The 21,089-nt window shown below is 38.9% G+C and overlaps 3 protein-coding genes across 4 annotated transcripts in view; 2 read left to right on the forward strand and 1 right to left on the reverse strand.

Annotated features, from left to right (window-relative positions):
- Window positions 1–232: 232 nt before the first annotated feature.
- Window positions 233–8,550, forward strand: ckmt2a (creatine kinase, mitochondrial 2a (sarcomeric)). Its single transcript, XM_028025200.1, has 10 exons — window positions 233–256; window positions 1,902–2,096; window positions 2,807–3,005; window positions 4,320–4,415; window positions 4,507–4,728; window positions 6,054–6,139; window positions 6,265–6,388; window positions 6,901–7,035; window positions 8,068–8,193; window positions 8,273–8,550. Exons 2-10 carry the CDS (start codon window positions 1,948–1,950, stop codon window positions 8,387–8,389), a joined length of 1,254 nt encoding a protein of 417 aa, XP_027881001.1. The 5' UTR covers window positions 233–256; window positions 1,902–1,947; the 3' UTR covers window positions 8,390–8,550.
- A 273-nt stretch (window positions 8,551–8,823) lies between these two features.
- On the reverse strand, window positions 8,824–15,918 carry LOC114149384 (ubiquitin-conjugating enzyme E2 L3-like). 2 transcript variants are annotated; one of them, XM_028025201.1, is made up of 4 exons: window positions 15,763–15,918; window positions 13,384–13,479; window positions 10,257–10,443; window positions 8,824–9,704 (listed from the first exon to the last, which is right to left on the reverse strand). In XM_028025201.1, exons 1-4 carry the CDS (start codon window positions 15,787–15,789, stop codon window positions 9,550–9,552), a joined length of 465 nt encoding a protein of 154 aa, XP_027881002.1. In that variant the 5' UTR covers window positions 15,790–15,918; the 3' UTR covers window positions 8,824–9,549. The 2 variants fall into 2 exon arrangements, with proteins under 2 accessions (XP_027881002.1, XP_027881003.1); XM_028025202.1 differs by having other exon boundaries at window positions 13,384–13,499; window positions 15,763–15,856.
- Window positions 15,919–17,157: 1,239 nt separating this feature from the next.
- zfyve16 (zinc finger, FYVE domain containing 16) overlaps window positions 17,158–21,089 on the forward strand; it is a 29,247-nt gene continuing 25,315 nt past the window's right edge. Inside the window, exons 1-2 of the mRNA XM_028025347.1 lie at window positions 17,158–17,525; window positions 20,392–20,499. Of these exons, the coding sequence (XP_027881148.1) occupies window positions 20,430–20,499 (70 nt within the window). The 5' untranslated portion in view covers window positions 17,158–17,525; window positions 20,392–20,429. The remainder of the gene's footprint in view (window positions 17,526–20,391; window positions 20,500–21,089) is intronic.

Below are 21,089 nucleotides of genomic sequence, written 5' to 3' on the forward strand. Positions count from 1 at the left end.
AGAGATCATGTGTAAATGTGAAGGTCAAACCAGACGGTGATATTAGAGCCGTCAAAGTTAATCATGGCTCTGTTTACAAGTGATCTCTACCTTCATTGGTTTATAACTGTGCCTTAACCTATGATTGGCCCTCAATTTCTATTCCCACAAGTGGAGTAGAGTTTGGAGGGAGCGGAGGGGGCGGAGCCAACGGCAGAGGAGACTCAAAAGCTGGTTTCCAGCAACCTTCAGTCAGAAGGCAGCAGCTTTCATCCAGGTACTGTACCTTCCTTCTTTCGTTTCTCTGACAGAGAACCTCCATTAGCGGATATATTTAAGAACATTTTAAATCTAGACTTTCTGTGGACATGATTGTTAAGCATGTGTCATATTTGTGTTTGAATTGAGAGAATCTATTAGAAGCTGGTTGTGATCACAATACGCTTTTCTTACCAAACAAGAGAATGCTTAGTTAGTTTAAAAAAAAAAAAGAAAAACTTTTGCACTTTTACAAACCACCTCTAAACAGCTGAGTCTTAAACTTTTGATCTCCTGCCAAGTTCTCAGGTCACACGATTCTCTCCGTGTCCATTTTCCGTCTCTCTTTAACATTGTGTTGACCTTATGAACTTCTGTCCAGAATGACTCTGTATCCATCAGCCAGGAGGGGCTTTGGTCTTGGCACCAAACGTCCCTCCACTGATCTATTAATAATAATAATATCACCACTGACCCAAACAGTATGTGTCCTCCAGTCTGCACTCCAAACGTCAAGATAAAATAAACACTGTGGGTGAAAGTCGGGTCTGACATGATCGGCTCATTTGAAAAATATTGGATCGATTAGAGATTTTTTCTTTCTCCCCCTCTGACCTGAATTAACAGAAGCAGTCCGGTCCTCACGCCGCGCCTCTATTTTTAGAAACAGTCTCCTAGACGCCGAGTCAAAGTCAAGCTGCGCTCTGACCTTCCATATACTGAATCTGATTGGAAATAAGTGTGAATCTGGGAACAGATAACTGGAATTTATCTGGTTTCCTGTGTCGTGTTCATTACAATAAAACCCACAACAACAACAAAAAAAAACATCATGTGGGCAACGTGAACCTTTTATTGCAAGTTCATAGTGGTGAACATTTGGTCTGAGTTTGGAATTAGGATTTCAGAACGGGATCAGGGCTGACGCTTTGTGGAGATCAATGTGGTTTGAACAACAGCGACTGGTTCTAAATGGTCTAATTACCATAAATTTGAGAAATCTTCAGCTTATGAGGCCAACAAGCAGACATGTGATGCAAACATCCACAGGTCAATGTGCAAATAAATGATCAAAATGTCATTTTCACCATTTAGCCAAGAAAAACATCAGTTTTTGAACTGAGAGGAAACTGGAGTACCCCGAGAAAACTCATGCATGCACAGGGAATAACGAGTCATTTTTGGTTAAAAGTAATTTTGAAAAAAAAAAAAAAAGCACCACCTGTTTTTTGTTTTTCTTGTCAAAAACCTTGTCGAATTACGTAAGAAAAAAGAAAACACTTGGCGATAAATGATTTAGGTCATCATGTTAAGAAGCTGACAATATGCAAACTGTCGTTCTAATAAAGAGCGGAGGACTCAGAAAAGATTTCAATTAATATATTTTTTAAGTGGAAAATTAAACAAATGTGGTTAGCAGGTAGCAGATCTACATTTTGTGGCCCTCAATTACTGATGGTTTCGGTTCTTGTGACAAAAGTTCGGACACCACTCCATTAACGACTTTATCATATTAAATAATGTCACAGTGTGATCTGCATGCGCTCGCAAAACTATTCAGTTATTTATTTCCGCCAATTTGCATAATTTCCAGACCTTACTAATTGCTTTTGTGCCGTTTTGCCATTTCCTCCTTCAGTTTCTGTCTTTCTTGGCATTTCTAGCTCTTCTTCTACTGATTCCTACTTGAGGTACTTCTCTGGAGGAAAAATGTCGGGCTCCTTCAGGCGTCTGATCTCGGGCCGCGGCACGGCCGTGCTGCTGGCCAGCCTGGGCGCGGGCACCGTGGCCACCGGCGTCCTGCTGAACGAGAACAGCTCCCTGGCTGCCGAGGCCAGGAAGAAGCTCTACCCTCCCAGGTAAGATGGACGACCTGGATGAGGGGCCAGGTACAGAAGTATCAGAAACCTTTCCGTTTCCCAGAAGCATGATTTCAGGTGTGATGACCTCTTTCTGAGGCTCAGAGAGATGGATTCCATCAGCGGACGGTGAGCGTTGGTTGGGGGTCGTGACTGACGCAGCGGCAAATGCCTTCGTGACCAGGGACGCTCTCATGTTTCATCTATGCTACCTTTGACTCACTTTCTCTTAAGGTTTCAGATGCCGCTCATGTCTGCCTTTCATAGTCGCCCTGTGGATGGGAAGCAAATTCAAGGAAAGCTTCAACCTGTAAACCCTGAGAATGAACAGATTTATTTGACTTTGTTTTTTAAGCGAGTTTATCGTGACCTTCAGGTCACTTCCTGGATCGCTTCACTGACATGACATAAGGAAGCCAAAGAGAGTTTGATTCATTAACGAATCACATTGTGGCAGAAGCAGTTAGATTAATAGTGATTAATCGATTATTAAAAATAATTGTCGACTAATTTAGTAATCAAGTAATTGTTAACTAAAGTATACAGACTTAAACATCCAATCTCCTAAACACACTCAGTAATTAAACCAAAACTGAACATAAATAATATAAATATTTTACGTTTAAAATATAAGGAAAAAAACTTCCTTTGTTTCTAAACTGTTTTTCTTCTCTTGTTCATTTCTTTTTCCTCCTCTTACTTCCTGACAGCTCAGACTTCCCTGACCTGAGGAAACACAACAACTGCATGGCCACCGCTCTGACTCCGGCCGTTTACGCCAAACTGAGGGACAAGGTGACTCCCAACAACTGGACCCTCGACCAGTGCATCCAGACCGGGGTGGACAACCCGGGTCACCCCTTCATCAAGACGGTGGGCTGTGTCGCTGGCGACGAGGAAAGCTACGAGGTAACGCGAGAGTCCCACACATGAGCAGGGAAAACTGGAACGTTCCAGTTTCGTGACTTAAAGGTCCTCTACTGCTACAAGCTGGAGACGACGATAAATATGTTCATTACATTTACTACTCAAAACCATTCTCAATTCTAAATATGTTTTTTGAGTAGTTCTACCTGTTTTGATTACAATTATGCTAATGAGCTGCTGCTGGCCACGCCCTCCCAACTCAGTGTTTACGTTAGCGCCTCAGACGCGTAGAAACGGCTGCAAGCAGACGGACGGTGGTACAGCCGTACGTCTTTGACCCAGACGCAGCTGACAACAGCGTCATCAACACAAAAAAAGGATTCTTCCATAAATGTGACCTTTTAATAAAAAATATATATATAATATATACTGTATATATATATACTGTATCTAGGTTGAAGAATAAGCATTTCTCCAAGAAAAACTTTTTAGACTTTTAATTTCTGAAATTTTCTAGAAAAAAAAAATACTTGAAAATGTCCATGTTTTGTTGTGGAAAATTACTCCTCCATTTTTATATATCTACAATGACCCTGACACACCAGTAGATATTAGAGAGATAATGTGTGCCTTCTTCCAATGCTAACTAGAAACAACCAATCAGAGCCAGGAGGAGGGTCTTAGCGCTTTCAATCATGCTGGTACATAGTGGAACCTGGCAGGAATGCTAAGGCTAGTTAGCATGACCACCAATGATGGCGTATATAAAGTTTCCCTGGAACGGTAAGTTGCTTCTCCGTCATTAGCATATTAAGCAGGGCATCCAGGACTGTGATTGGCAGCACTAAGGCCCTCCTCTTTGCTCTGATTGGTTGTTTCTGACGAGGAGTGGTTCATTTCTTAGTAGCATAGTAGCACTGAGAGGAGGTGGAAGAGCTTGATATTTTCACAGGTCATCTATCTAATATTATATTGTCATGACATGGTGATAGTTGTAACAAATATGTAAAAAAAAAAAAATATATATATATATAATTGTCGGTTGTTGTGTGTCATGTCTCTATGCTGCTGTAACTGCGAAATAATTTCCCTGCTGGGATGAATAAAGTAATTCTATTCTATTCTATTCTATTCTATTCTATTCTATTCTATTCTATATTAAAAGTTACTGCAGCTTCGACCCAATTTAGGTAATTATAAAGAACCTAAAACAGGAAAGGTCTGATTGGTTGTTAAAGGTTGTGTCTGGAATGTCTTTCGTTTGTGTTTCTTCCAGTCACAACAAGGCTCTACATATATTAGTGTTTGAGATTTGGTAAATGTAGTGCCTCTCAAGTCTTTTGCTGTTTCCTCCAGGTGTTTGCTGAACTCTTTGATCCGATAATCAAAGACAGACACAACGGCTACGACCCCAGAACCATGAGACACCCCACAGACCTGGACGCCTCTAAGGTGGAACCGCAGCTGACCCGTTCTGTCTTACCGGCCCGACGCTAATAAAACCACTCACTGGCGTCTTCGCCGTCTCTTCTTCTGCCTCCAGCTAAAACACGGGATGTTCAACGAGAACTACGTTCTGTCGTCGCGCGTCCGGACGGGCCGCAGCATTCGTGGGCTGAGCCTCCCCCCGGCCTGTTCCAGGGCCGAGCGGCGTGAGGTGGAGCGGGTGGTGGTGACCGCTCTGGCCGGCCTGAAGGGAGACCTCGCCGGCCGCTACTATGGCCTGGGCGACATGACGGAGAAAGAGCAGCAGCAGCTTATTGATGTGAGTCATCGACGCTATGAATCCTTAGATATGGAGGAGGAAAAGAGGATTCAGTTGATGCTGATCAACAGTCAGGAATAACAAGTTGGGACTTATCTGTTTTTTTGTTGTTGTTTTTTTGACAAAGTTAAATTAGCAAAATAAGATTATTCATACAATGCAAGAGAAAACTTTGTTGGATCTAGACCGGGTGGTCCGGCAACAACACGTTGAAGGGAAACGCTCTTCATGAAACTGTCACTGGAAAACAGAGTGTCTTCAGTCAGAGGTCTCTTCAAATTTGCTGTAATACAGACTGCTACAGGCGATCCTTCCGGCCCACAGCCATCAGCGTTTGACCAACCTGTCTCTACGTTAAACGGCTTAAGTAGTTCAGGTTCTGACCCTGGCCTGACTGCAGAGGATCTGGGCAGTCCTATGTTTAGTGAACTCCTAAGAAATAGAAAATTGATTGTATAAAGAAATTAAATTCCAAGCCCTTGGAATTCTGAATCGATTCAAAAGTCGATTTTAAAATGCGTTTTTGCCGCTCTTTTGCAAGTACACCGCATGTCGAATTGCGCGCCCACTCAGTCACCGCAGAAGGCAATCTCACCGACTGTACATATTTTGAATAATTCTTTGGTATTTTCTTATTTAAGACAGAGCCAGCAGCTAAGCTAACCTCATACTGGTAATTTAAGTTGCAGAACTGTATGCCATACCTGTCACGTCTCCCGTTTTGGCTGGGACTTAACCCTCCTTCCCATCATGCTCCTGTATTAGTATTTTCCCGTAAATATCCCGTGTTACTTGAAGTTTGATACGTTGATATAGAATCTGGAACTTTACAGAAGTGTTTTCATTTAATGTTCTATTTGTTAATTCATAAGTCTAACATTTCCCTTATTATTACCTGACCTGCAAATATAATAGATCATAGAAAAAGAACCTCTCTGATCTCAAAAAGCAACACATTGTGTAAAAAATAAAAAATAGTAGAAAACAAAGTCATTGTTTGTTACTAATGGTTCGTGAGGTTTATCTCTGAACTTTGCAGTTTTATTGCAATTATTTTATCACTTATGCCCAACAGGGCCAGGTTGGCTTGGAATGCGTCTTTTCCCTTATACAATAATTATTAGAAAAAATATTTTTTGTATTTAACTCAGGTCATCTTTGTCACATATTAAAATTTCTTTCAACATTCAAAAAAAGTCAAAATAGAAGAAATCTGACCGTTTCACAGGACTGTACCTGCTCATTCCTCCCTCTGCCAGCTAAATGAATACATATTAGTTGTTCTTTAAACATCCTGCTGCCTCTCTCTACCTTTTTATCTGTAGGACCACTTCCTGTTTGACAAGCCCGTCTCCCCTCTGCTGACGTGCGCCTTCATGGCCAGAGACTGGCCAGACGCCAGGGGGATCTGGTACGGTCCACGCAGCTGGACGCTTGTGTTCGCTGTCTGTCGCCAGTTCTTGTGCTAATCGTTTTCCTGTTCGCACCTGGTGAGCGCCGTACTTCACGAAGGGGTCTGCGGTTTCTTGTCTCCAGGCACAACAATGAGAAGACCTTCCTGATCTGGGTCAATGAGGAAGACCACACCAGAGTCATCTCCATGGAGAAGGGCGGCAACATGAAGAGAGTGTTTGAGAGATTCTGCAGCGGCCTCAAACAGGCATGCTGGAGCCGCAATGCAAAAACAATAAACCTCATCAAGTATTTTTTTTGTCTAGTTTCTACTGCCAATGCCTTAGTACACTTGAAATAAGACACAACTAACTTAAAAGTAACTTCAGAAAAATATATGATTTTGTTTGAAGTCAATAATTCCTTAACATTGATGAAAAAAATAATACTAGCTCCATTGGCAGAATTTTTTCACTTATAACTTTGGGAAAAGTGTCTTGATATAGGTATCGATATCAATATTAAGGAATTGTTGACTTAATACAAGTTATTAAATGTTTCTGAAAAGTTACTTGTTTTGTCCTATTTCAAGTATACTTACATGTTTGCACTATAAAATAGACCAAAATGATTTGGTAAGATTTTGTGAAGTTTCAGTGCGTGAGAGTAAATCATTTTAAGTTGGTAGTTTTGCTCTTTGTTGGAACTTTTTTCATATTAATTGTATTATTATTATTATTTTTAAGTAACCCATTCATATGTTTTCTTTTTATGGGTCAGGTTGAGCATCTGATCCAGGAGAGAGGCTGGGAATTCATGTGGAACGAGCGTCTGGGATACGTCCTCACATGCCCGTCCAACCTGGGCACGGGCCTCCGGGCCGGGGTTCATGTCCGCCTGCCAAACCTCAGCAAGGTCTCTACCATGTTTGACTGTTCCTCTCTACAAAACAGCTGAAAATCGCTCAGAATGACTGGATACAGTGAACTTCAGGTCTTGATAGAATTCGGCCATTGTAACACATGGATATTATTTGGCCTAAATGATTCCCTTGCTTTCTTTGGAAAGTCTAAAGCAGTATTTCCTTTGTTTGTTTGTTTGTTTTTGCAATTCCTCGCATTTTTCATGCATAGTTGCCAGTTGGTTGCTAATTTTCCACAAGCAAAAAATATTAAAACAAGCTGATGTGACAGCTAACCACCTGCAGGTGGCAGCATTTTACTTCTACTACACTGCTTGCCTCAGTCTTACCTGTTAACTTACATGTCTGTGATCGATAAAAAGTCACATTTTCCGTCATAAGCGCAAATGTCGCACAATTCTTTACAAATATTTCTAAAGTGGCATCACAAATAAAATAAAAAAAGAAAGAAAAATAATCACAAAAACAATCGCAATTTAATGAAGGGACTGTTTAAAGTGTTTTGCAGCTTCCAGCAGGTTTTCTCTCTATTCATCTCTATCGTCGTTCTTTCTCAGCTACCATGATGCTACAAACTACATGAGGTAGAGTGTTCAGAGTGATGATGTGCAACAGTTTTCTCTCTGCACATGTCTGAGAAATATTGGGATAAACTGTTCAGGAACAGCGGACAAGAAGCGGCTATGCATTAAATAGGACGCATAGGGGCGCTGCGCCAGAGGGGGCGCCAAAACGGTAGGGGAAAAAAATGTTTCTAGTTGAAATGTTCTGTATTTAACATCGATTTATTCATTCCTAATTAAAAAGGAGACGCAATTTTCATCTCCTTCACAAAACAAAGTAGACACAAAACAAACCAGTGTGTTATACTTTTAGTCATTTAGCCTCAAACATTATAGAATGTTTAACTTTGCAGTTTTTTTTTAAACAGCCTAAAATGTCTCTATGTTAAGAAAGCAAAACATACCAACTACGTTCATTTATTTTTAAACAAGTCGTGACTTGTGTCTCCATTTGCTCTGCAGGACCCGCGTTTCTCCAAAATCCTGGACAACCTGCGGCTGCAGAAGCGAGGCACGGGCGGAGTGGACACGGCGGCCACCGGAGACACCTTCGACATTTCCAACCTGGACCGTCTGGGCAAATCCGAGGTGAGCCTTCCTCCCGGCTCCCTGTGGTCTACATGCGTTGCTGCCGGTCAAATGACATTTCGGGTCGCTTGCAATTTAGGTGGAGCTGGTTCAGCTGGTGGTCGACGGGGTCAACTACCTGATCGAGTGCGAGAAGAAGCTGGAAAAGGGCCAGGACATCCAGGTGCCCGCTCCGCTGGTTATGTTCAAGAAGTGAGAGCGTTGGCACTACAACTAGAGGCTGGTGTCTCAAAGATTGTACATCTTCAGGGTAAAAAAAGAAAAGAAAAAAAAAAAGATCTTCGACATGACCTGCAGAAAAGTCTACCTCAAGTTAAGGATTACCCTGACTTTAATAAAAAAAACTATTTAAAACGAGTTGACTAGTTTCACTTTCTATTACATCAGATGTTTGGATCCTTTTAGCTTTGATGTCATCACTTTCCTAAAACAAACAACAAAAAAAAGGGCCTATTTCGTTTTATGCCAAAAGCAATTTTGACAAAAAAGGAAAAAAAACACTTTATTGCCAATAGATGATTTAGGCAAAGAAAAAAAAAAAACAAACTTATTCTATTATTTTAGGAAGGTGATGATAAATCAATAACTCTCCATCTCTTCAGCAGACATGAATCCAAGACAACTCCATGCTGTAGTTTTACCACTTCTCCTGAGGCGGCCAAAAGAGGTGGAAATATTTTATTTCGAAGGAATCATTTTCCTTAAAATACAAAATAATGATTTTAAATGACACCTGAACGCTGCATGGTCATTATCTCCGTTTTACATCTGGGCTTTATCAGTAACAAATTCTGATTTAATTCCAACTGTGTGGAGGATGATGAGAAAGAAAAAGGAAAAAAAAATAAACAAAAAAAACCAACACGGCTTTAGATGCTGTTAAATTCGGAAAGGAAGCCTAAAAAGATGGGAATAAGAACTGTGTCATCGGAGATAACATTCAACATTTCAGTAAGCACTAGGAAAAAGCACTTTTTTATTATTAATTTAACCTTCAGGATGCCACCTCAGACAATTTATTGTGTTTTTTTCTAAAAAGAAATTGATAGAAAGAAGTCAAAAACAACCAAAAGATGACACCTAGAGGCCAGAAGCTGCCTACTCACCAAAAAGTCCTGCTTTGTTTTTTTTTTCTTTTTTGTTTTTGGCAAAGTAAAACAGAAACACAAGCCTCTATTAAAGATTGGTTGGAGAGTGCTAAACATTGCAGGTACACAAGAATGGGGGGGGGTATCTTTGTGAAACGCGGGGGGGGGGGGGGGGGGGGCAGAGGGGGGATAAGAACAGAGAGTCAGGCTGGGGTCTTCGATCAGAAAACAGAAAGGAGGCTAACAGGTGCAGGTCGTCGTCGTGTCATCAGTCCACAGGTCGCTTTTCACTGTGTTTCTTTGTGAACTCCTCGGCGTTCTTCATGAATTTTGCGCGGTCCTTAGTGTACTCCTCTGCCAGGTCGGCCCTCAGCGGGTGCTCCGGCTGGGGGGCGTTCACCAGAGCGATCAGACACTGAATCACTGGAAGGCAGCGACAACAAAACGAAAATGTTAATAGTAATGATGATGATGGTAAATACAACCTGGTTTACTTTGTGAACAGTGATAGATGTCAATTTGAAAGAGACTCACTGAAAACGTGTTTATACATTCTTAAATGAATGAAAATGTATCTATACACTGCGTGTTCATGTAAGGTTGAGATGGGACTCAAGTCAGACTACCGATATGAAAAAGACACGACCAAAACTGTCAGATGACTTTAACCCGTGAACAGAAAGTTTCTGTTTCTGTCTCGGAGGGAATGGAGAGCGACAGAAAGCAGGTTTCACCTGTTTTGCTTTTGCACATAAGTTTGTGGCGCATTTGTGAAAAAACAAAACAAAGATATAAAACTTCACACATCTCACTAAAGAGACACTGGAAAAACCTTACATTACAACACAAAGAGTTCCAGTAGTCAAGAACTGACTAGTAAATTATTGCGAAGAAACTCAAAAGAAAAAAAAAACAAAACATTCCCTCTGTGTCCCTTAAGGGCCTCCGTATGAAAGTCCCGCCTCCTCTTCTCACCTTGGCATGTTTTCGTGGCCGGCTTCCAGTTCTCCACGCTGATGATGGGCAGACACACCTGGCCCTTCTCATCGATGTTGGGATGGTAGATCTTCGTCTTGAAGGTGATCTTGGGGGGCTTGAAGGGATACTCTGCAGGGAAGATGATCTCAATCCGAAAGGCTCCTTTGTCATACGGAGGACAGTCCTGGATTGGGGAGAAAAAGAAAAAAGGGTTTGCAGATTTTAACGAGAACTTTCCTAAAACCAAACATTTTTTTTTTCCCCACTAATTGAAAAAGGACAAACATTTGTAACGGTTTTCATCCAGGGGCTTAATAGGAAAAATGTTTTTCACTCATTTTAATTTCCACATCAGTAAAATTGGTTGTTTCTAAAAAATAAAGGTCAACACATGAACTTGTGGCACAGCGTTAAATCATAAACAAATCACATTTTTTGGAAAACCAGGTTCAATTTCACCAGGCAACTAACAAATACTTTAGCTATTGATTAGATTGTTCGATTAGTCTGACAATCAGATTTTTCTTCCAAGCCATTTTTGCATCTAAAAAAAAATGACTTCTAACATCAACATGTGAAAAGCTCCACCCTTTCTGCTTGACTTCACATAATTATAATAAAGACCTCATTTGTTAACCATTTTGAAAACATAAAGTTGATCTCCAAATCCAACAGCTCATGCTTATTGATCTGAACAATGCACAGAAATACAAGAACAAATTCACTGGCAGCCATCAGTATGGAAAAGGTTACAAAGCCATTCTATAAGGCTTTGGCATTTCAGAAAAAAAACTAATGAAAAACTTGGAACAGTGGTGGATTTTCCTGGGAGTGACCGATGTACCAGAAATACCAGAACTATATCCTGAGCACTGCAGGTGCCACTTGCCTCAGTTAAGGTCACAGTTTATGATTCTGCGACAAGAAAGAGACTGAATATCGATGAAACCACCGCTGACCAGAAAGAACATAAAGGCCCGACTCAGAGTAAACCAAAAAACATCGCAGTGACTCAGAAAACTCAGAATGCAGGATTAGTGTTGATGCTTCATTATGTGAGCTTTGACACTCAGCAGGAAGTGGCGGCGACACATTTTATAGCCGATATGATTTTTATGAAGCAAAACAAACAAAACTGCCGGACCACTTGTCACGCTATGGGAGCCTGCAGTTAGTTTCACTTTGCCTTCAGGTCCTAACCAAGCTGTGAATGTTTTCTGCTCTGGACGGGGCAAAAGGAATTTAAATAATTATGAATAAAGATGTGACCTCGGTGTAACTGTACCACTAAACAACTAACAATAACTGAATTAAAGAAAGTTTTCTAATATATTGAGACTTTGAGACCTAAACGTTGGGGGGTGGAGGGAATGTTCAAACAGCAAATATCATAATCCCAACAATACCACCAGCAAAAATCAGCTATTTAGAGACTATTGTCACAATATATGCCACAAAAATAATAAAAAAAGGAAAACAATAATTGCCTTTTTATTTCTCTGAACTAAACTCTGAACTAAAAGAAAGGTTTCAACTTCTAAGAATGTGTATTTGATATTTCACAGTTTCATCAGCTAACTCATCTGCTTTCTCATTTCCTTTAAAGGCCATGATGGTGAGTTAGATAAAAAAAAGAAAAGAGTTAAACAAGGACAGCGTAAATGTGAAGGCTTATTAAATAGTCTTTGTGTGTTATTTATATGCAATATTTTGTAACTGCTTTGTTTGATGCGGCTGCTCTTGACCATCAGATTCTTGATCTGAATGGCTTAAACAACTCTTAAAGAAATAAATAATACGCGACACGGAATCAACTGGAATAACTCAGAAGCAACAGGTGCGGCGACTGTTGCACTAATGTGTAACTTGAGCTCATGAGCAGCAGCAGCAGCAGCAGCAGCAGCTGCAGCATTCCTCTGGAGGAAGAGTGAGGAAGACAAGCCGAGTGTCTCCGTGTTACAGTCATGTGACGTGTAACAAGCTGCCGGGAATTACAGGAAGAACAAACCAGACTGGGAACGCAAATGGTTTCTCTGTCTAATGCAAATATACTGGCTGTATTATTATCGTTGAAGGAACCCGGAGAGCGGAGAACAGCAGCATGGGGGTGGGGAGGGGGGGGGGGGGGGGGGGGCGGCGCAGAGCGACAAGGTGGAGGAACCAGGCAGAGTGGACAAGTTAGAGAGAGAGTACACACAGGACTGGATTTGTTAAGGAAAAAAGAAAGAGCTAATTAATAACGATGATCTTCAGGACGTAAGCCAATGGTAAAAATGATTCATCGCAACTAATCGATTACTGAAATATTCACTTGGATTAATCGTTAAGTAGAATATATAGACTCAAAGAAAAGGCCACCTGCTGAAAGAACATATTCAGAGTAAGAAAAAAATGTAGAAAAAATAAATACGGTTTGCACTTATGATAAAAACAGCTAACTTAATAAATGTCTTCTACTGAGAAACTTTTCAAGTGGCAACGTTTCAGCTTCACATGATTCCAATTCTGTAAAAAATGTAAAAGAAATCTCCTATTAAGCAACTTTAGTATCAATTTATTTATTTACTAATAACTGATTTGCACAAATCCTTTCTACATCTTGTTTGCTTTCTCTTTTCATCAATTCATCAAATTTGTATTTTTAGTAGATCTGTTTATTTATCCAATATTTAATCAGCAGATCAGTCAGATGCTGTGTTGATGCTGAGTCAAGTGGAAAAGGTTTTTCACTTTGCACATGTTGATGTTAAACTGTTTTAGCTGCAGATTCATCCTATCACAAATCATCAGGCGTTCCTAAACGAATGACGTTATTACACTTTAGAAAATCGTTTATTTTCTTATGTTAAAATGTATATATATATTATTTGCATCCTTTAATGCATTTATAATATTGCATTATTATATATTATAAACACATAATATAAAATAATAACACCTAAGTGAGAAGTCTGCAAAAAGTGCCAATTTGTTTTTGTCTGATCGTTACAAAAATAAGATAATTAATAACCAAAATAATTGTTAGTAGACCTACAGTATATGTCACTACTTGTTGTTGTGGGGGGCGGGGAGTGTGTGTGAGTGTGAGTGTGTGTGTGTGTGCGAGTGTACAGTCAACACTCACAGGCACAATGAGTCCCTGCCAGCACAAAATATTCGCATCATCCACCGAAATGTTCCGGAAATGCTTCATTCCAGATTTGCGGATGTCGTCCAGCTCCTGCAGCAAAACACACACATCTCACACAGAGCAGAGGTTTGGCACAGATGTTTATACAAAATACATAGGATCCAAATAGGGGGAATTATGTGTAATTATGACCTTGGACTGTTTAATACTGATCAGACAATAAACATTGTAAATCTCTTCGTAATTATTTGTCGCCAAATATGAAGGGACGTATTGAGAAAGGTGCTCCACTTTTGCTAATAACTGATTTGGATATTAGTTTGGGGATTTTATATTACATTCAAAAATAATTCCAATCAACTTCCAGCTGGTAAATGACATTTATTGGGAGTAAAGAAAACTATTTGAAAAATCAGCCACTACCTTCCTCTTAGCCTCTTTCCCAACTCATATACTTAGAGGCCTCTAATTTAAATCTTTGATATTTAAATCTGATCCCAAAGGATCCAGAGAATAAAAGATGAATTGTTGGTATGAAATGTCTCACAGACAGATGGCAGAAAAGTACTGAGTTTTGGTTTGTCTTCATCTGAACCTTCTAATCAGCTCCTGGCAGAACATTACTATTAAATCATCAACCCTCTATAGAGCAGCCTGAAGTACAGATCATCTATATATGAAGGTCATAAAAGTATTAAATATTACTACTAAATAGGAATATATTTGCTTCACAGAACAGAAGTAAATAAACAAACTAAAAAACAACTTTTTTCCCCATTTGGAAACAAGTATTGAAGCAGAAAATATAGACATGAATACATATTTTGGATAAATAAACATTGTAAAACAAGTTTTATTTTTTGATGTATTCAAGGTAAAGTTATCTACATATATAAAAAATATATAAAAGTTTAAAAATGAGCTTTAGTTACACTGTACTTTCTCATTTTATTTTTTTTATACTTTCTATAAATCCTGTGCTCACTTCATGATTGTGTTACATACCTACTTATTGAGCCTGTCCCACTTTGCTCTTTTTTTTTTTCTATCAGAACAAGAGAACCGGATTGTTTGGGGAGTTTACGGAGTAGAGATGACGAAGAGGATGTTTGGACGTCGGGGGGAATTCCTGAAAGCCAGACCGACTCTTTCTGTACTCTAAACCAAAACCAAATGAGTCCCAAAGAAACTGAAAGTATGAGAGGCAGGCCTCCCGTCAGACAGGTTCATGAAAACAGATACCCAGGTTTATTCTAAATGAACAAATCAACAATCGAAGACTAAAAAACCCTTATGGGAACAATTTCCATACACATCAGTGTATGCTGTTTGAAAAAAAATAGATAAAAAATTCAGGATCATTTAATTGATCTGGTGGGTCACTAACTTTACAGTTTACTATCCACAAATAATTTTTTTTTTTTTTTTTTTTTTGCAGTTCCGTGTGGCATTTTTCAATGTGTTTAATGAAATATTATTGGTTTTGAATCACTTTTGCTCAATAGGTTTTGCTCTTTGATCACCTCCTGCCTGGTGACTCAGTTTCACTTTTGAATTGAGCGTGGCAATGTGTGAACAAAGCATTTTCAGCTTCTCTCTTATGTACAGTTTTAACAACAATCTTACATTTTGTAAAAAAATAAAATAAAATAAAAAAGCATATCAAATCAATGCTCCATCACCCAATTCCTTACGAATCCACTAGATTTCTCTACATTTAGATTTCCAATTTTTCATGCAGTAATGCTAATAGACGGTTTTTATTCATAATATATATATATATTTTAGTATATATATACGTTAGTTTAATATATGATCGAAATTTTTCTTAAACGTATAATCAAATCACCAATTACTTATCGTTTTTCTACTGATGGATGGATTACAAAGCTAACGATGTAGCTTTTTTTTCCCCCCTCAACGCGGTCCAACTAGAAAGATCCTTTCCTGTGTATGGATTATTGCCAGATCATAGCTGCTATTGATTATCAGTCGCTTGGAGGTTCTGATGAGATCTGACGTCACGCCCCAGCCCCACGGTCTCCATGTTTTCTCCCCGGCTGTGAGCGTCGTTACACGGTGACAGCGGCTCCAACAGCCCGCTAGCTTGACTCAGCTGACGCTAAGAGCATCGACATGTTCTCCGACAGCTGCCCGAGAGTGCTGAATCACACCCGTCAGCCTTTTTCGCTCTTCTCTCCGTTCAATCCCTGTCCGTCGGACGTCATTCTCCTTTCATTTTGTCGAAGACAAACACTCGGCCGCTTTCTTATCTCCCCCGACTCTTTAGCTCCCCGCACGAAGCCACAACGAGTGTGTTAAACTCTCTAGAAGTGAAATAAAACAGATTGGTTAGGCCTTTCTTTGCTTTACCTTGCCTAGTCTCCTGGTTGAAGTCATTGTGTTGCCGAGTTCGTCTTCTTCCTGTTTCTTTCCGTGACTCCGTCCTCGACTTCTTTTGACTTTAGTTTGAAGCGGCAGAGAAGGCGGAGTATCAGTGTTGCACCGCCCCCTGGCGGCGCGGAGGACCCAGAAAGGACGCTGGACGCAAAACATGGAAAGAACGAAACATGAAAATAGTGCTGTGGAAATAGAAACTTAATAAAACACAGAAAATAAATCAAAAATATATAAATAATAAGTATTGACTCATAGATAGATAGATAGATAGATAGATAGATAGATAGATAGATAGATAGATAGATAGATAGATAGATAGATAGATAGATAGATAGATAGATAGATAGATAGATTACTAAAATTTCTGACGAAGAGAAATAAAATGTTGACAGTTCATTTGAATAGGATTTGCCTTTATTAACAATGTATTCAATGGAGCAGCAGTAATTATGTCGCTCAAGAATGTTAAATATCAACTTCCCCTTTGCTCTCAGTCTGGCCTCTTTGAGTAATAAGAGACTTAGAGATCTTTCAAAAGTACGACATGCATCTTTAAATGGATTTTTCTCAACAGTTGTTCCACAATACTTTCAGTTGCCCATGACGTGGAATTTGAATCAGGTACTGATCTCTTTTTAATTGGACTGACACTGTCTAGAATAGAACGTTGGTATTCTTTAAAAAAGACAAAAAAAACTTCAACTTCTCTTTAATTAAATGCGAAAACATCAAAGCCTAATTAAGAACATTTATTTTCTGATTTGTCTTACATTGAAACATTAACTGTGTCAAAATTTGAAGTTGTAGCTCTCTATTGGTCCCCGTCTTTTTGTGTTTGTGATTTGTTGCTCACAAATTACGCAAGCTGCACAAATCACAAAAAAATAATGTATACAGATACAAATGTCGTCGTTGTTCCCCAACAACTCATGACCCTGAATAACAAAAAAAATAAAACAACAACAACAAAAAAAAAAAACAAACAAAAACACCTTCAGGTGCAAAAAGGTTCAAATATTGAGTTTCAAACTTTCATCTATATTGGACCAAGTGCATCATTCTTCGAACAAGATCGCCACCCGATGGTCCTAAACTGTTATTTCATTAGAAAATAAAAATCACGGACATCAAAAGGTTTAACATTTGATGTTCCCTAAATCCAGAGAATTATATATATGTATATTGACATGCCAGCTTATCTATGTTGTGATGCTCTTATTAATATACGAGGGAAAGAATTAATGGGTCATGGCTGAATTACTAAGATTCAGCCCGAGGGATAGTTTTTGCTTTATATCACCATGGAAACTCATTCCCGGAATCCCAACCTGCTTTTGGAGCAGCTGCTTTTCTGTTTCTCAATTTGGAGGTGGTGGGGGGGATTTTCTCCACGTTTTTTCTTTTACTTTTGACATATTATCAACGTCATTAAACCGGTCAAACGCAGTCTGTATCAACCCCGAGTGTTTATTCGCAGTTCGTTCTCAGGTGAACTTCTCCAGCTGACTGCGCTGCTCTCTCCCTGAAGCCCAGTGGATCTCGTGACCTCAGAGTCGACACTCTGTTCAAGATGGCCGTCTTGAGTGAAGAATTTACACCTCTCCTCTGAAACTAATCCAACAGTTAGCTGTCTTGGCAAGTTCAGTTCCGTGTTTAGAAAATGGCACGTCGACAGTGTCCTTGCTTGCTCCCGTTTTAAACCGGAACTGCTGAGGTCATGGAGTAAACCCGTCCAGGTAAGAGAAATCACCAACAAACCAGGTTAACCCACTGGGAGTTAGCAGCATTAGCATGCTAGCAATTCCTTTCACCATAAACGAGCTAACTTTAGCTACACCTGCATAAAGTACGGTAATTTCGATAACAGTAGGTAGGTTGTTGCTGGCTTTGTTTAGAGCAAGTAGTTAGTAGAAGACTGCGTAAAAATAGGCGTTTAATAGTGCTGTGAAGTGTGTCAGGTAGATGCTAAAGTTGTCTACTGCTTCTACATTTGACAGTTTTGTTAGCATGCCTGGTGTTTTTTTTTAAAGGGAACCCCGAAGTTTGGATAGAAGCTAACCAACAAGCGGACTTGTTAGCTTTTATCAGCCTTAAAAACCGAGAAACTGCAACACCGGTTAAATTTGGCCGTCATGGATGTTGAGACGAGTTTGGTGACCCGTGATATTCTGCGCCGTGGCTCGCCTTTTAAACCTGTAACGTATTCTGTATTCTGTGGCAACTTCATACATCAGCAACCACAAACGACAAAACGAAAACCGGAGAAATGCCACAGGATAACATTTTGGAAAACACAACAAGAAACGCGTCTTAGACAGTTTATGTGTTTCATTTTATGAGGGCAACATTTATATGATCAATTTTGAACTTTTACTTTATTTAACTTTAATTTTTTAAATAGACTCGCCTTGTTCGACTTTCCTTTTTAACACCGTCTTCCTTCCAAACAGATTTAAAAAACAGATTGATATAACAAAAACACAGTTATAGAGTTATTTCAATCTAAAAATAAAGCTTACAAGAATAGAGAAATATAAGTCAGACAATCTTTTTGAAGTACACATAGTATTCTAAATACATATCACCAAAAATAGACCTTTAAAAATGTGATTTGACTAACAATAAAGTGTGTAGACAAAATGAACCTTATATTTTATACTGGTATGCAAACATAAGTGCCCCTTAAGTCAAGTCAACCATCTTCCAGGGCTTGATCACTATTAGAATAGATGCCCATCATCTGACTTGTGTCCATCTCTGTAGCACCACGCAGCTGCTGAGTTTTCCAAGAACTAAAGCATGTAGCGTGACTTGGAGGTCCAAACAAAGTCAGAGACGTATACAGAGTGAGCAGAAGCAGAGACAGGACAGTCTGTTGTTCACCACATCACACAGGGTGCCATTCAGCTGCACATACAGGCCTGCTGACAGAGAATCAGCAACCCAGAAGCTCAGAAAACCCAAATGCATTTTAATAAACATGAAATAACATAAATTACATTTTTAGAAAAAAAAACTGTCATTTTACAAAATACAAAACCATAAATATAGCAAGAAATCTGAGAAATGTATTTTCAAACCTTGTTTTCTGTTAGCTGATTCAAATTTGTAGTCTTTTTGTTTTTAAAGATTAAAATAATTGTTTGTTTTTACATTGTTGAGTAAAATGTGATGACTGTTTACCCCTACATAAAGACCCGATTAATAATAAAAATGACTTACTTTTTCTGGTAAATATTAACCTGCCCTAGTAACTAGTGACTGTGTGACTCAGCAGGGAACAGAAACTTAGGTGGAATAATTAGGTGTTGCTGTGGTTTTTATTGGTGATATATTTTGTAGCTGTCATAACAAATCTAAAAAAAAAAAGTGTTTAATTTGAAATCTAAATTCTAACCTTATTTCCAATGAAAGCATATAACATTTTTAAAAAAACTACTTGAACACTGTTTTTGAATGTTTTGTTTTGTATTAACTTCCTCAGGTTGTGATTTGTCAGATTGCAGCTGCCAAGCTTTGCTATTTTTAGAACATATTTTAGGTATTTTTGTTTTTCTGACTCATTATTTTTAGCTACACCAAAAATATATCCTCAGAATTGAACCGGTTTGAGTCTTTCCTGATATTGTGCTCATTCATTTTTTGCATTGTTCATTTATTTTACATTCATATGTAAAATAATATGTGATTTTGCTGTTTAGGTGCCAACATGTGTAAAAACTGGAACATGAACAAAGAAATCTGAAATGTTGTTTGTGTAAAAGTTAAATAATATATATATATATAGGGGGAAAAAAAACCTAAAACATTTTAGGAGAGATTGACAGTTAGGATGGGAAGACGGGTAAGCAAGTCTGCTCTACTTGTTTCTGGTTTGGCTTTATTCTCTTTTTAATTAAAAATTTATTACACAGTTTTAACTCCATGTTAGACATGGAAGCCTACTTTGATTTGGCAACAGGCTGAACACGAGTATTTATGGCTGCATCTGTGAAATATGTGGAGAAGGAAAAAAATCATTTAGATCTGGTCACATTGCTATTAGGCCTTTGCTTCAACAACACAAGCCCTTTCCAACCAATCACAACAGCCATGCGAAGACGTAGCTCACGGTTTTGACTGGAAACTTTTACTCTAAAGATACAGGAACCTGTTCGGGAACCAGCCACCGTATCTGGGGAAGTTTTCCTTCGTTTCCATGGCAGGAACCAGAGACAAATCAGACAAAAGCAGGCACAAAACGTCCCCTGAAAATGGTTCTGCTAAGGAAGTAGGATTTAATTTGGATGGACTCCTGAACTAAACACAGAGATTCAGTGCTTTTGAATTAGGATGTGATGGTGAAGTAAATAAAATTAGTCAGTCCACGCAGGCTTAAATCTACAGCTTTTTGTTCATAATTTTGTGTGAGTAAAGCTAGCTAGAATCAGTACTCAAGACACAAACCAATGTGCTGCATTGCAGGTTTACAATGCAACAAAATGTTGGATTCGTTGTCTTTAATATTAGGAATTTTTATGTTTGCAGAAATTTCTGAAGGTTAGCTAAATATATAGATTTTTTTTTTTCCTGCACAATGATAGTCTGGCTCTCTTTTAACAGGAACTGGAGCGATCCAGGGCCCTCTGTTGTAGGCCAGAATGGACAGCTTCTTCAAGGCAGCTGTTTGTGATCTGGACAAAGTTCTTGATGACTTCGAGCTCAATTCAGGTCAGACCACACCTCCACTAACTGCTGCTGTCATAATACGACTTTTCAAAATCAATACCATTCCTGGCACGGTAGGAAAAATAAAAGTAAGAACATAATCAGTTACAATATGACCTGCTTACGTGCAATAAGAAAAATGTAGATATGTCAGCAAACATCTGAATTTAAAAAAAGCTAGAAGGTAAGGTAATTTTATTTATAGAGCACATTTTCAGCAACAGGGGAGTTCAAAGTGCTTTACGTGAATTAGAAGGAAATACAAACAAAACATCAAATCAAAGGAAAGACAAAAAAGTAAAAGTATAGAACTACATAAAACTCCAGATGTTTAATAAGGATAAGTATTTCATAATTTAGAAACTAGTAGGGGTTTCTCTGGACTCTTGTTCTGATAAAACTAAATATTGGTTCTCCATATTTGATTCTATTAGTAAGTATAAAACTAAATGTTGGAGTGTTACGAGGTTTCCCAACATCATAAAGAGGCTTGTAAACATCATTCTAGCCTTTCCTGTTTGACTGGGCTGCAGGCAGAACGACACAAACTCAAATTTAGATTGACTTTAATTGACTGAATTGAATCTCTCTCC

Source organism: Xiphophorus couchianus, chromosome 8 (assembly GCF_001444195.1).
Source record: "Xiphophorus couchianus chromosome 8, X_couchianus-1.0, whole genome shotgun sequence".
Classification (NCBI taxonomy): domain Eukaryota; kingdom Metazoa; phylum Chordata; class Actinopteri; order Cyprinodontiformes; family Poeciliidae; genus Xiphophorus; species Xiphophorus couchianus.